Source organism: Pygocentrus nattereri, chromosome 29 (assembly GCF_015220715.1).
Source record: "Pygocentrus nattereri isolate fPygNat1 chromosome 29, fPygNat1.pri, whole genome shotgun sequence".
Classification (NCBI taxonomy): Eukaryota; Metazoa; Chordata; class Actinopteri; order Characiformes; family Serrasalmidae; genus Pygocentrus; species Pygocentrus nattereri.
The window spans coordinates 14,465,214-14,480,606 of NC_051239.1; the positions used below are offsets into that span (position 1 = coordinate 14,465,214).

General features: G+C 39.5%; 1 protein-coding gene across 1 annotated transcript; it reads left to right on the top strand.

Moving 5' to 3' along the window:
* The first annotated feature begins 13,245 nt into the window (after nt 1-13,245).
* Nucleotides 13,246-15,161, top strand: her3 (hairy-related 3). Its single transcript, XM_037536009.1, has 4 exons — nt 13,246-13,339; nt 13,425-13,520; nt 13,643-13,724; nt 14,794-15,161. Exons 1-4 carry the CDS (start codon nt 13,292-13,294, stop codon nt 15,159-15,161), a joined length of 594 nt encoding a protein of 197 aa, XP_037391906.1. The 5' UTR covers nt 13,246-13,291.
* The last annotated feature ends 232 nt before the right edge of the window (nt 15,162-15,393 follow it).

Here is a 15,393-nt window from a genome sequence, read left to right on the forward strand (position 1 = left end):
CCATGCTGTCTTCTTATGTAGATATTAAACATGACAAATACATGAGTGCCTGTTTTATCTTTTGTTAGCATGTTTTTCCCGGGTGACATTATTATTTAAATCCGCTGCCATTTATTTCATTTAAAGCCTTTTTTCATCTTCACACATTCTGAAACCTGTTGTGTAAATCTCACCCAAATCTGGCTGTTTTCGAGCTCACGTCTTAGCTGTATTCATTGTGCCAGCTGAGATGTTGGAACAGCCTTATTATTAGTACAGTGATAAAGGAGTGATTCAGGTTCGCACAGTTTTCCTCTTATTCCAAATGCACTTGACGGGCTGAGACGTGTTGGGTGTCTGAAGTTTGCTTCATTAGTTTTGCGGTAGAGCTATGAAGCTAATGTAGCTGAAAAGTAAAGGAAGCCTATGTCAGCCAAAATCAAGGGTGCAAATTTGATGGTGGGGGGGCCAGCATCAGGTGGCTATACAGCAATAACTTGTAATATTGATGTTTCATACTTTATATGACAATATAAAGACACAGAAACAGTATTATTAACAGTAAAGACCTAATGAGAATATAGGTCCTATAAATTCTCATTCATATACACAGCCACTACTGTAACGTTTCCCTACTAGAGTCCCACTTTGGCAAATATGTAAGAGCAAAAAAGGCCTATTTAAAAATAAATAAATGAATAATTACACACACACACACACACACACACACACACACACACACACACACACACACACACACACATATATATATATATATATATATATACACACATATATTAGTTGTGTATGTAAGTATGTATGTATTTATGTATATATTACTTTGTTAGTCCCTTCAATGATCAGGACCCCCACAGGACCTCTGCAGAGTGCTGTGACATTGATATGGGTGATCAGACACAGCAATGCTAGATCATCTGTTGCTTGTGTTTGTGTCGGTCATCCTCTAGTCCTTCAGAGGTCAGTGGTCACAGTACAAAATTAAAGGCACAGTAACAACAACAGCCTGTTTAATTCTAAGGGATAAAGGGATGTTGGAAAATGGTCAAGTAAAACTGAAATGGGATTCATTTTGGTGCATAAAGCACACAGACGTCATAAGCGAAGCCTTAAGGGGGAAATGATATACCGTAGCTTTTCTAAGAACCGTGCGTCCAGTCCAAGAAGCACATAAGCGTCTTTACGTTTGGATGCTCGCTCTTCGCCCTAACTAGTTTTCAGCCACGCCCCTCTGGGGCGGCCTGAGGGGCCTGGAGAGCAGCGCAGTCACCTTGGGGTCTGATCATTTGAGAGGTAAATTGGTGCTTTGTTCCACCATTGAGAGCTCTGGCATGTGGAACGGGAGGACGGACCGTGAAGCCAGGAGCAAATGGTTTGAATGGGGAAGCCCAGCGTGGCATATGGCGCTTCCCGTTCGCGAACGCTGACACCAACAAATTGTCGATTTCATACCAATTTTCTGTTGTGGTAGAGACACATGCCACCCACGCAGAGCGACAGGTTCTCTCACAGGCACCAAAAGAACGCTGTACATCACGGTACACTGTACATTACAGTACACTGTACATCACAGTCCTGCCATCAAGTCCACAGCACTCATACAAAAGTGGTCAAACTAGACGTTTCGTTTATTTCTAAGTGAAAATAACACATTTACAGAGAATGCAAATATTTATTCTGTTTTTCTCTGTTTCGACTGATTTGCTGAGTTTAACATGAAATTAATATATAAAAGTATAATGTGCATAATAATAAACAGTGCACTAACTGTGCAGAAGTCTTTTGTTTATAAAAAAACACTTTTTTTTCTTTCTTATTTATTCTTTTATTTATTAGTTTACCCTGTAAAACGCTTTGAACTGCTCTCTTGTTTGATTGAAGATTCTTCTTTTTCTTGTTGTTGTTGTTCTTCTTCTTCTTATTATTATTATTGTTGTTGTTGTTGTTATCATGATCATCTAAACGATGTGCATGGCTGTGACTCTTCGTATTACACTGTCATTAATACAGAGGCGATGTCTAGAACGGCTGATCTAGAACTGCAACAAAGGCAACAGGAATATTATTCATAGGAAGATTAGCAGAGCTGACTGTAGAGCCTTAAAAATCTCCCAAACATTTATACGCCCGGCGCTTCTTTATATTGAACTATTTTATACAATAGACTGTATCTGAATCCCATTGACTGCAGGTGTTAAGACTCCACGAGTTGGTTTTTGCTCTCTCGGTGCTGTTCAGGCACCAGCGAGCACATTCTCTCTGTAACAGGCTTCGCTTTTTAGGCCTGAAAATACGAAGCGAGGAGAATCGCAGGGCCGCCTCTCGCCTTTTCAGACTCAAACCCCGATTTTCCACTGCTGGGGGGGCATAAAGCAGCCACCCTGGGAAACCTGCCCTGCCTTTTGAACACACCACGCACAGCCCTCAAAGAGCTTTCTCTGCTGCTGCTCTCTCGCTGCCTCCAGAGCGTTTAGAGAACCTCACCAACCCGGTTCTGCCTTATTTCCCGTCGGCATGTCCTGGATAGGCCACATAGGTGTGACATACAGTCGTATGCAAACGTTTGAACACTTCATCTGGTCCAACGACGTACAATGAACATAAGTTAAAACGTCCTCTACAGGAAGATTGCAGTATGGCGCATTTGTCTGCTATTTTATTAAGTTCTGTTTATTTGCTGAGTTTAACATATTGGGATTAACATTTTATGCATAAAATGTGGCATAAAATTTGCACAGGCCACGTTTCCCCCCAGCATGTTAGAGTCAGGAAAAAAGAAAGAATAAAACGGTAATTGTGCATTAAAAGTTAAGACAGTTAATAACAAAAGTTATTACAGTTAGAAAATTAACAAAGCATGCCATTTGACACACGACTTGGTCCAAATGGGCCAAAGGGAAGAATCAGGTGTATGAACCAAGAATTGTGAAAGGCCAAACATTTTCTGCCACATTATATTCAAAAGTACAATGTGCCATTATCTTTGCCGCAATTCATGCATTGTTTTCAGTAGGTTACATTCAGCAAATAATCAGGTGATGCATTCGTTTAAAAATGTAGTTAAAATAAACTATTTGACCTGCTCAAACTCAGACCTGCCGTATGTTTAATTGGTCCCCTTTAATCTGTATGACAACCTAATAATCTAATCTTTTTAATCTATATCTTTTTTTAGGAGTGGGGGCTTAAAATCAGTCCCAACTGGTCCTCAGAAACCTCCAAATGAAGAGATACTTTTCAGTACCAGCAACTGTGATATCGTCTCTGCTGCTTTGGATTCGACACTCTTTGCAAGAGTGTTGTTTTGATTCTGAAGCTTCTCTGCTCTCCTTTGTTATTATGGTCGCTGGCAGAATCCAGTGCCCACAAGCAGCACTTCATTCTTATACAAATGCGCCCCGGAGTCTGCGGAGTAAATGGCAGATGTTTTGCAATTCAAGGCGCATCAATGGCCATAGATTTAGCGCTTAACAATGAGAGGGGTCCTCTTTTGTTAGTCACTTGTGTTTTCCAAGGGGAGCTGGACAAAGGCTTCATCCTTCACCGAGTTATAAAGTTACTTTCCACTAGTTCATTTCAGGCCTTGAGAAAACCCAAAGCGATGTTAATGTTCGCCTCTCGTCTTTTCAGACACTAACCCCAGTGCACACAGCCAAACACAGGCCATTGTGCGCCCGAACCAAAGTAAAGACTCTTAAATAACCTACAGACGAGTCTATAGAAATTCATGATAGAACATGTTTGATCAGACCCAGGCGAGCAGGGTCGTCGCGTGGCTTTCTGCGCCGTGTAGATTTTATGAAATATTATGTCACCATGCAGGCTTGCTATAACGAGGTATGGCACAATGTAACTGGCCCGAGTTTAGAGCCGCGCGGTGCGCCATTTGTTTCCTTTTATATCGCGTTGAATCTCTGAATAGTTTTGAGGCGGTTCTCCAATTTGCTTCGCTCTCAGATGACCTTATCCTACTTTTTGGAGATGGCCTGGCTAGTTTGCATATCAGAAGACCACAGCTAGAAGTGTTTTTTGTATCTAAAAACAAGCCGCATTGTGTCGAATATGTTCAAGACTGCAGAGATCTTTATTTAGAAGGTGTTGGCTTGTTTCTTTCATCTTACATCACATCAAAATAACTGACAAAAATAAATAAATCGACAAAGACAAAAGAAAAGAAAAGAAATGAGCTAAAACAGTTGCAGGCTGAGTGTAGTTCAAAATGGTTCAGAGACCAATTGGAGTGGAAGCCCCTTGCTGGAGCAAATTTTCCCTGTTGGCACCTAAAGAGTGGAATGAGTTTCATAAACTTTACTGTTTACAGAGGTGTAAAAAAACTAATGCAACATTTATTTTACAGTGAAATAATGTTTCGTTATTTTACAGAATTGTACTGTAAAACATTTAGAGAGATGCATTGCATTGCTTTACAGTAACATACCGAACAACACAATTTCATTTACTGGCAGTTGAGTTGCGAGTAAAACACTGTAAAGTTGCAGTAAAGAAAATGCATACTGTAAAATATCATAAACCTTTGTATTATTTTTTGTGTTTGTTTTTACAGTGTACCTATTTTTATTATATGATCATTTTAGCACCACTATTATTGTTTTAGTATTGTTTTCTTTTTGATCTGTTTCTTCTTACCCTACTCAGTAGTTATATTCACTTACTTGTGTTACTATTTCGTATTACTAATCTATAGTTTTAACTTGGTTTGTTTTATTTGTTTTGTGATTTTTACATCCTGTTTTAATCGCGTCCTGGTTATATTTAATTCACTACTATAAATCTGTGTTTACTCTTTTCAGTCTCTGATTGATTGATTGATTGATTATTACTGGACGAGTCAGGCTCCACTGCCATGTCACAGGATCATCACTCCCTTCTCTCTGAAGCCCAGCAGTGCTGGACATTAGATCCCATCTTGGGCGCCCGTCAGTTCCTTTACGTTCGTGTAGTTACTTTGTCCTGCTATTGGTGTGCAAATGAAGAATATTTCTTCCCTCCAAAAAGCAAACGTTTATTGCAGGTAATCGTATAATTACCTCACTAATTGTTGTTAACAAGTCGTATAGACCTCCAATTACTGCAGGATCTCCCCGCTGAGAGCGCCTGACAAAAGCCCCTGAGGGTTAATGAGTTACAGAGGGAGAAGTGAAGGTGCTCTTAGGGCTCAGAGCGCTTTTGATAAACATCCACTCACCCGTTTCAGGGCTGTGTTATTATGATGCCGAGCGCGCGCACAGGCCGCTCCGGCGTTATTGTTATTGATGAGGCTCTTTAAAGTGGAAAAGGAGGAGAAATTCTGACTGTTCCACCTTTTATTCTTCAGGAGCTCCTTTTCTTAAGGCCACAACTTAGTTTAGCCACGTTCACTCGTGATAATAATAAAAAAAGTCTACAACCCTAAAAAGATCAATGGTTCTGGTTCTTAACCTTGAGTATACAGAACCATTTGCATGCGTACACGGTTCTTTGCATTGTGAGAAGGTTTTTCAGACTGATGGAGAATGTGTTGTGTATGTTTCTGTGTAGAACCTTTTTGACTTCACAAACTTTTGACTTTTGGCTTCACATATTCTCAACCTTTAAAACGACAGTTCTTCGGTGGTTCTTAACTAACTTAACTAACTTAACTAACTTAGCTCTATATAGAACCATTTGCATGTTTAAATGGTTCTTTGCATCGTGAAAATGTTCTTCAGATTGATGGAGAACGTATTGGGTCTGTGTACAGGCTTTTTGGAAAATGGTTCTAGATAGTTATTCTGTAACAAGCATGGCATCTTTATGACAAGAGAACCTTTTTGGTGGTTCTTAACCATCAGTCCTTTGCATATTGGTCTTTGCATAGTGCGAATGTTCTTCAGACTGATGGACAACCCTACTTTTTAAAAAAGGTTCTATGCAGAACCATAACACATTCTCCATCAATGTGAGAAACCATTATACCATGCGCAGGACCTTTTAGGCGTGCAACTGGTTCTCTCAGTGTTCATGGTTCTAAACAGAACCTTTGCCTTTACTAAGCGTCTTTTTAAGAGTGAAGCGCTTCAGTGAAGGCCGTCTGAGTTCAGTCGAGTAAAGGAAGGAGACGCTGTGACTCCAGCATGTTGGATTTGAGCGTGTAAATGGCGTGCAGGCAGCACAATGGAGCGCAGGCGGCCTTTATGCGCGTGGCTGCTTCACTCCAATTTCATACCGAGTTAGCGCCGCTTTATGCACCCTGAGAACCGAGCAGCGCTGCGATTTGCACCAATTTTTCGGTGCATTACATGCAAGTTTATTGCGAATGCGCGCAGAATGGTCCCGTCAGATGTCGCTAAATAAGCGTTAGATGTTAACAAATCTGCGCGTGCTACACTACCTGCCGTCATCAAAGCGAAACGGAACGCTGCCTTTAGAGCGAGCTCGGTTTGACTGCCTGGAGCAGCTCAGGGTAATTAGACTACAAATTGCTCCAGACTGCGGGTTCTTTGTCCCACTAACTACAGTCTCGGCTTCTGTCAGCCGCAGTTTCAGTTCATGATAGAAATGATTGTCTGCGTCAGGCTGCATGACAGCGCTTTAACCGTGAGAACCTCTGCAGCGCACTTTCATATAACCCAGTTAGACGGTTCACGTTAAATAAATCGAGAAAAACATAAATAAATAAATGGTCATAAAACCTTGTTTGAGAATCCGTTTCCTGTCATACGCGCTTCTTCAGGCACAGGGATCTCCGTCAGAGCTGTTTGGGCTGATTGGTGTGACAGTTGTGTGTAAAAGTGTGATCACCCCCGCTCTAATGACGTTCTGTGGATGTTCTAAGTATAAACAGCTCAACCGTCATCAACAGGAAACGTGTGTAGCGTTTTCTGTGTAATATTTTCCAATTTATTAGTTCAAAACGTTGCGGAACAAATCAAATAAAACACAGAAACCTTTTCACAGCCCGTTTTGTGTTTGTTGCTTTATTAGATTTGTTTATTTATTTGTTTGTTTGTTTGAGAAACATTAAAATGTAGCTAGAAAATAAATAAAAACATGAAAAGAAACTGTAAAACGTCCTCTGTAAAATTACAAAGACAGCGGTTCCATACAGAACCATGAACGCTCAAAAGAATCCTTTGCCTGCTGAAATGGTTCTTTGCGCGGTGAAATGGTTCCTCAGATTGATGGAGAACGTGTTGTGTATGGTTCCATGTAGAACTTTGTTGAAAGGGGTTCTATGTAGCAGCAAAAGGGGTTCTGCTGTTGATAGGGTTTCTGTCTGTCTGTCTATCTGTCTGTCTATCTATCTGTCTAAAGCTGGTGGTTTAAGCTCATAGAAGCAGCTCGGTAAGTTCCACTTTCCACTGTTTTCTTCTCAAAGCTGGGCACAACAAAGCGTTTAGGCGCTTGAAAGTGAAGGGGCTCTTTTCACTGCCCTCATTTCGAGGGGCGCGCAGCCGGCTGGAGGAAAGATCAATGGGCTCTGCATCTTTAAATCTAGACTGCATTCTTCACTTATTGCCTCCTAAAGGCCCCTCGTCTCTCCCGAGCGCCTCTCTCAGTCTGCGCTCGCGGCCACAACAGCCTATTGTCCGAAGTCCGGCTGCAGAGGCGCGCAGCTCTCAGCGCGCTCAGCGGGGCGCCTTTCACTCTGTCGCGTGTCGGACTTTGGAGGCAAAACATCAAATACGAAGATCCTTCCCTTCTCCCCTTCTCCCCTTCTACCCTTCTCCCCTTCTCTCCTTCTCTCCTTCTCCCCTTCTCTCCTTCTCTCCTTCTCCCCTTCTCCCCTTCTCCCCTTCTCCCCTCACTCCGTCAGAGCTGCAGCTCATCCAGTGTAGCCGGTTTAGTGAGCGTCTTGGTCCTTTTCTGTGACTGAGGCGGATTTTGAGTTTCTGCTGTTTTTGATCCGCATCTTTTAACAGTTGCGTTTCAACGGGGTTTCTGTGGGTAGGCGTCAAACTACAACGCCCATGATTCACTGCGCACACGACTCTGTAGAACCATTCTCTTAAAAAACATGGCTCTTCAAGGGTTCTGTGGTAAAGGTAATTGTTCCGTGAGTTCTGTATAGAAGCATTTCAAGCTTAAACGGTTCTTTGCATGGTAAAATGGTTCTTCAGGTTTACAGAGAATTTATTGTATATGGTTCTATATAGAACTTTTTTCAGAAAGGTTCTGTATAGCACCAAGAAGGGGTCTTCTATTGTGACAATTCCAAGAGTAGAATCTTTTCTGGTGCTAAATAGAACCATTAAAAAAGATACCATATAGCACCAAAAAGGGTTCTTCAATGTCAGGCTTCAAACAAAAGAAGAACCATTTTTGGTGCTATATGGTACCACTTTCAAAAAGCTTCTGTATAGAACCATCTGCAGCGCATTCTCCATCAAGCTGAAGAGTCGTTTCACAATGCAAAGCATTGTGGTTTCTTTGAGCACTTATGGTTCTAAATAGAACCTTTTTCTTAACTAAAAAGAAACCTTCATTTTTTGATGTTTATTAGGTGTGTAGTTCTACTGAGAGTCATGCGTGCAGTGAATCATGGGCGTTGTAGTTTTTGACTCCTACCCTAACTCACTAAGCATCCCTAGAAGAACCTTTTTAAGTGTGTAGAACTCCAGAAAGAGATCATAGTGGTTTCCTTTGAAGATTGTTTTCCCTGGTCTACAGATAATACATGTAATAAACCGATTGTTTACAGTGTTTTGCAGCATTCCGTTGTGTCTTGAGTAAAATGTCTCAAACTTTGGATCATTTGAAAAGCCAATAGAATGATTCAGCCACTCAGCACTAACAGTCAGTGAAGAGCCAGAGGGAGAGACACAGTTTGAAAGCATTCGCTGTCAAGCGGTATCAACCTTAACTCCAGGTTGTAATACATAAATTGCTATTTTTGAAACCACTCCTTGCTATGAGGTTGCTAGCTCCTGTTAGAGAAATGCTGCAGACCACCATAGTGTGGGCCCATGTGTAAGATGGACTTTCCCAAGCCCTGGTGTATTGATGGGGCAGTGTGGAGAATCGGGCAGACAGGGCCCCTGGACAGGAGGCGTTCCTCTGATTCTCCTCGCTCTGTGCTCTGAAGGCAACATCTGGGAGAGATCCACCTCAGTTTAATACAAACTCAGCAAATCCAGCAACTCTAAAATAAATACCCTATGTTTGTGAACGTCCAGCCTAATCCCAAAGACAGTTTGAGCTATAGGTTTGGTGGAGAACAGTGATTGGGGTCAGTTGGGCATGTGGAGACTGCGCTGTCCTCTTTACAGGCAGAAAATGACTGCGTCCCAAAGACATGGGCATGATTTCCACGGTTCGGCCCATGGCCCCTGCAGCCCCCACAGCCCCCGTGGCGTGAAACACACAGAAAAAAGGCTGAATAGGTAGAACTGGTACAAGTTCCCCAACAGAGTGACTCGGTATTTGTAACATTATTCCCCATTTTATGGTGATTCTGTACGCCTTTCCGCTCCGGATCACCCCACACGATGGTGCCTTGGTGGTAGGTTTTGCTGTGTCTGACTGATACAGACTTTACAGTCAAGATTTTTCAGCTTCTCGATATTACACACACTTACAAAGAGCCTACAGGTTCCTAAAAGGTTATGTTGTAGGAAAACCATTTAAAGAGTCTAAAACCTTTATAGGTGAGGTTCTTTAAGCTTTAAAAAGCTATCTACAACAGTTAAGCAGGAAATTAAAAGTGGTTCTTCTCTAGTGTTACTCTAAAAGTCCTTTTGACACATTTATTCTGAAAAGTGTAGCTTATTTACTTCAAACTTAAGCATTATGTCCAGTATCTATCTTTGATAATAGAAAGGTTCTTTCACTAACGTAAATGAATAAACCTGTAATAAATAGACCTGTAGTAATTTATAACCTTGCATAAAAATATAATTATTGTAACATATAATAGTGACATTAGTTACATTGTTATAATAGTTAAATTTTTTAACTGTTAACCATTATAAACAATGTAATAATAAATTTACTAAGAGCATTTTGTTAACTTTACTAAGGTAGAGGTCATTTTAATAACTTTACTAAGAGATGATAACATTACTGAGATTAAATGTCATAATAATTCAGCTAACTTTACTAAGAGAGGATCATTTTCCAACTTTACTGAGAGAGACTAACTTTACTAACATTACTAAATGATGATTAAAAACTTTACTAACTTTAGGGTTTTTCTAACTTTTCTAAGATATAATTTTTACAAACTTTATTAAGAGGTGATAGCTTTACTAGCTAAAATATGATAACTTTATTAAGAGGTGATGCCTATATTCACTGTAAAAGTGATCAAAATTTAGTAAGTGATAATAACTTTATTAAGAAATTATAACTTTACTAACTTTACTAAGAGATGTTAACTTTATTAAGAAATTATAACTTTACCAACTTTACCAAGACATGATAACTTTATGAACTTTACTAAGAGATGATAATTTAACTAACTTTACTAAGAGATGATAACTTTATTATGAGATAATAGCGTTACTAACTTTATTAAGAGATGATAACTTTATTAAGACATGATAACTTTACTAAGAGATGATAACTTTATTAAGAGATGATAACTTTACCAACTTTAGTAAGAGATGATAACTTTACTAAGAGATGATAACTTTACTAACTTTATTAAGAGATGATAACTTTATTAAGAGATGATAACTTTACTAAGAGGTGATAACTTTATTAAGAGATGATAACTTTACTAACTTTACTAAGAAATGATAACTTTACTAATTTTACTAACAGATGATAACTTTACTAAGAGATGATAACTTTATTAAGATATGATAACTTTACTAAGAGATGATAACTTTATTAAGTGGTGATAACTTTACTAAGAGATGATAACTTTATTAATAGATGATAACTTTACTAAGAGATGATAACTTTTTTAAGAGATGATAACTTTACTAAGAGATGATAACTTTACTAACTTTACTAAGAGATGATAACTTTACTAACTTTACTAAGCGATGATAACTTTATTAAGAGATGATAACTTTACCAAGAGGTGATAACTTTACTAAGAGATGATAACTTTACTAACTTTACTAAGCGATGATAACTTTATTAAGAGATGATGACTTTACTAAGAGGTGATAACTTTATTAAGAGGTGATAACTTTACTAAGAGATGATAACTTTATTAAGAGATGATAATTTTATTAAGAGATGATAACTTTACTAAGAGATGATACCTTTATTAAGAGATGATAACTTTACTAAGAGATGATAACTTTATTAAGAAATGATAACTTTACTAAGAGATTATAACTTTACTAAGAGATGATAACTTTATTAAGAGATGGTAGCTTTATTAAGAGATGATAACTTTACTAAGAGATAACTTTATTAAGAGATGATAACTTTACTAACTTTACTAAGAGATGATAACTTTATTAAGAGATGATAACTTTATTAAGAGATGATAACTTTACTAACAGATTATAACTTTACTAAGAGATGATAACTTTATTAAGAGATGGTAACTTTATTAAGAGATGATAACTTTACTAAGAGATCATTTTATTAAGAGATGATAACTTTACTAACTTTACTAAGAGATTATAACTTTATTAAGAGATGATAACTTTACTAAGAGGTGATAACTTTACTAAGAGATGATAACTTTATTAAGAGATGATAACTTTACTAAGAGATGATAACTTTATTAAGAGATGATAACTTTATTAAGAGATGATAACTTTACTAAGAGATGATAACTTTATTAAGAGATGATAACTTTACTAAGAGATGATAACTTTATTAAGAGATGATAACTTTACTAAGAGATGATAACTTTACTAACTTTACTAAGAGATGATAACTTTATTAAGAGATGATAACTTTAGTAAGAGGTGATAACTTTATTAAGATATGATAACTTTATTAAGAGATGATAACTTTAGTAAGAGGTGATAACTTTATTAAGATATGATAACTTTACTAAGAGATGATAACTTTATTAAGATATGATAACTTTACTAAGAGATGATAACTTTACTAACTTTATTAAGACATGATAACTTTACTAAGAGGTGATAACTTTACTAACTTTACTAAGAGATGATAACTTTATTAAGACATGATAACTTTACTAAGAGGTGATAACTTTACTAACTTTACTAAGAGATGATAACTTTATTAAGAGATGATAACTTTACTAAGAGATGATAACTTTATTAAGAGATGATAACTTTACTAAGAGGTGATAACTTTATTAAGATATGATAACTTTATTAAGAGATGATAACTTTAGTAAGAGGTGATAACTTTATTAAGATATGATAACTTTACTAAGAGATGATAACTTTATTAAGATATGATAACTTCACTAAGAGATGATAACTTTACTAACTTTATTAAGACATGATAACTTTACTAAGAGGTGATAACTTTACTAACTTTACTAAGAGATGATAACTTTATTAAGATATGATAACGTTACTAAGAGATGATAACTTTATTAAGAGATGATAACTTTATTAAGAGATGATAACTTTACTAAGAGGTGATAACTTTATTAAGATATGATAACTTTATTAAGAGATGATAACTTTACTAAAAGATGATAACTTTACTAACTTTATTAAGACATGATAACTTTACTAAGAGATGATAACTTTACTAACTTTATTAAGACATGATAACTTTATTAAGAGATGATAAGTTTACTAACTTTATTAAGACATGATAACTTTATTAAGAGATGATAACTTTACTAAGAGATGATAACTTTACTAACTTTATTAAGACATGATAACTTTACTAAGAGATGATAACTTTACTAACTTTATTAAGACATGATAACTTTACTAAGAGATGATAACTTTATTAAGAGATGATAACTTTATTAAGAGATGATAACTTTACTAAGAGATGATAACTTTATTAAGATATGATAACTTGACTAAGAGCTGATAACACTTTACTAAGCGATCATAACTGTTCTAACGGTAAAGTTTCCTGTTTTTGGAGATAATCATCAGAAGCGCACAGCTCTTAATGACTGCTGGAAGTTGCAGATTTTGCGCGCGCCTTGGCGTTTAGTTCCCGACCTGTATTCCGGCGAGCCCCGCCCCCTGCGCTGTGGACCATGAGTATGAGCCACTAGCCAATCCCAGCGCGGGAGGGCGGTGAATGATGCGTTGTGGGTGGGAAAGCGCGGGCGCGCGCCGCATTGAGATGTTAAGTGAACGTTTCTGTATAAGTGGAGCCGCCAGCGCAGATTCCTTCAGTCCGACCCGAGAGCACGTCGAGAGCGCAGCGCAGCACAGAGGGCTTCTGCAGAGGAATCATGGTCTCAGAGAGCCCCGTCAGGAGCAGGACACCCGGCCACAAGAAGGTGAGCGCTGTGCGGGAGAGCTGCGGGTCACACAGCCCGAGCCGCCCGCTGAGAGCCGCGCTAACCGCCTCTTTCACTCCTCCAGGTCTCCAAACCGCTGATGGAGAAGAAGAGAAGAGCGCGCATCAACACGTGCCTGGATCAGCTGAGGACTCTTCTGGAGAGCCTGCACTCCAGCGATGTACGCGCGAGCGGCCTTCCAGTCGCGTGTTTGTTCGTGTACCGCGCATCACTGGGCGGAATTCGGCCCGCTGCTGGTTCTTCGCGCTTATTCATGAAACGTGTCGTTTTCCTTTTTTGCAGATACGCAAGCGGAAGCTGGAAAAAGCGGACATTTTGGAGCTGACGGTGAAACACCTGAAACATCTTCAAAAGACTGGGAAAGGTTTGTAGAGCTAAAGATCACGTCCCTCCTCCACACTGTGACCCAGGGCAGCGGAGAGCTCTGCAGCGTCACATCACGACGAACAGTCCGCTTTAAACGGGAGGCTTCATCAGAGCTTCTTTAGTAAAGGCAGTGGTTCTACATACAGAACCAAGAGTTGTGTATAGAACAGCTCGCATGTCTCAGTGGTTCCTTGCATGGTGCAGGTGTTCTCCAGATTGATGGAGGGTGTGTTGTATGTAGAACCTTTTTCAAAATGGGCTGTTCTATTGTGACACTTCCAAGGCAGGCTTATAGCACAGGCAGAACCCTTTTTGATGCCATGCAGAAATACTAAGACACACTGAAGAAGCATAAAGCCAAATATAGTCGAATTACATTTTATAACAATTTTATTACACATTTTATTATAATAAACAGCGAGTGTGTATTACAATGTGTAGAAGTGTGAAAAACAGAACTGAATTTTCTTGTTTACTATTTGCTGCACGTACTAATTAATGCCAGTCTAGTAAAACATACTAGATCTAGTAAAGATCAGCTAAGAACAGTCAAACACTCTTCCTCGGGCTCATCCCAGGCCCATTATTGAGTGATTATAAGGACTTCAGCGCAAGCTGGCTGAGCTCTTCTGATGTTACCAGTGTGTAATGGAGCTTTGGGTCCAGGCCATGTAAGGGGTTTGGTTGATCTTGAGTGGATGAAGTAACTAATGCAAAGCTCCTCTGTGTTGCAGAATGCTTTAGTTACTGGGGTGAATCTAACATCTATAACTCAAATGTACATTTAAGATTGAACCTGTTAAGTAAGAACTGTAGGGAGGCAACAGGTCCGCACGCCTTTCTTAAAGTCAGTTATCTCCAGTGTACAAGTGTAGAGGATGTGTTGATTTATTGACCAAAACGTCTGCGCACGACTCTCTAACAGCTTTTTCATTCCAGAGAAGAGTCGATTTAACGCTCAAATGGCTCTTTAGGTGCTCACGGTTCTGCCTATAATCGCTGAAGAACCCTTGAAGAAGCCCCTCGTGTTGGTGACAATGCTCTATAACCCGCTCGTTTCTCCGCAGGGTTCCCTCCTAACTGCGGTGTTGCTGAGTACCAGGCGGGCTACGCGAGCTGCCTCGCCGGTGTGAACCAGTATCTCCTGATGTCTGACGCAGACGCGGCGTGTAGGTCCGGCGTGCTGACGCAGATGACCCGCGGCCTCCTCCGCCTCGGAGCGCCGCTTCCAGACTTCAGCACCGCGGACAGCGACTCCTCCAGGGCCCCGCCAGCGAGGAGGGGGCGGGACCACAGCGGCGAGTCTAAGCGGACTCAAACCTGCGAGCACCAAACACCTGCACACGGACTCCTCGACCAGCGCAAACGCGCTCAGGCTGACAGAAGCCGCGGCGCACCGACAGCCCTGCAGCAGAGCTACTGGCGGCCCTGGTAGCGCAGAGAGATGAGTGGGATGTATAGACATGGTTTACTGGTAGAGATTTGATTCGCTCTTGTTGTTGCACTAGATCCTGACTGGGATACGTTTTTGTACAAATGTCTATTTTTTTTAATAAAAGGCAGGAAAAACAGTCCGTCTGTCCGTCCGTCCGTCTGTTCATGAAGTCCTATATAAAGGTTTGAACACCTCTGACCAAATGACCGTCGAATGTCTAAGTGAAAAGAGC

What these genes read in the sequence shown, in the direction of transcription:
- her3 (XM_037536009.1), top strand. Translation starts at nt 13,292, where the DNA reads ATGGTCTCAGAGAGCCCCGTCAGGAGCAGGACACCCGGCCACAAGAAG. An exon ending in GGACACCCGGCCACAAGAAG is followed by an intron (nt 13,340 to 13,424) that starts GTGAGCGCTGTG and finishes TCACTCCTCCAG; the next exon opens with GTCTCCAAACCGCTGATGGA. An exon ending in TCTTCAAAAGACTGGGAAAG is followed by an intron (nt 13,725 to 14,793) that starts GTTTGTAGAGCT and finishes GTTTCTCCGCAG; the next exon opens with GGTTCCCTCCTAACTGCGGT.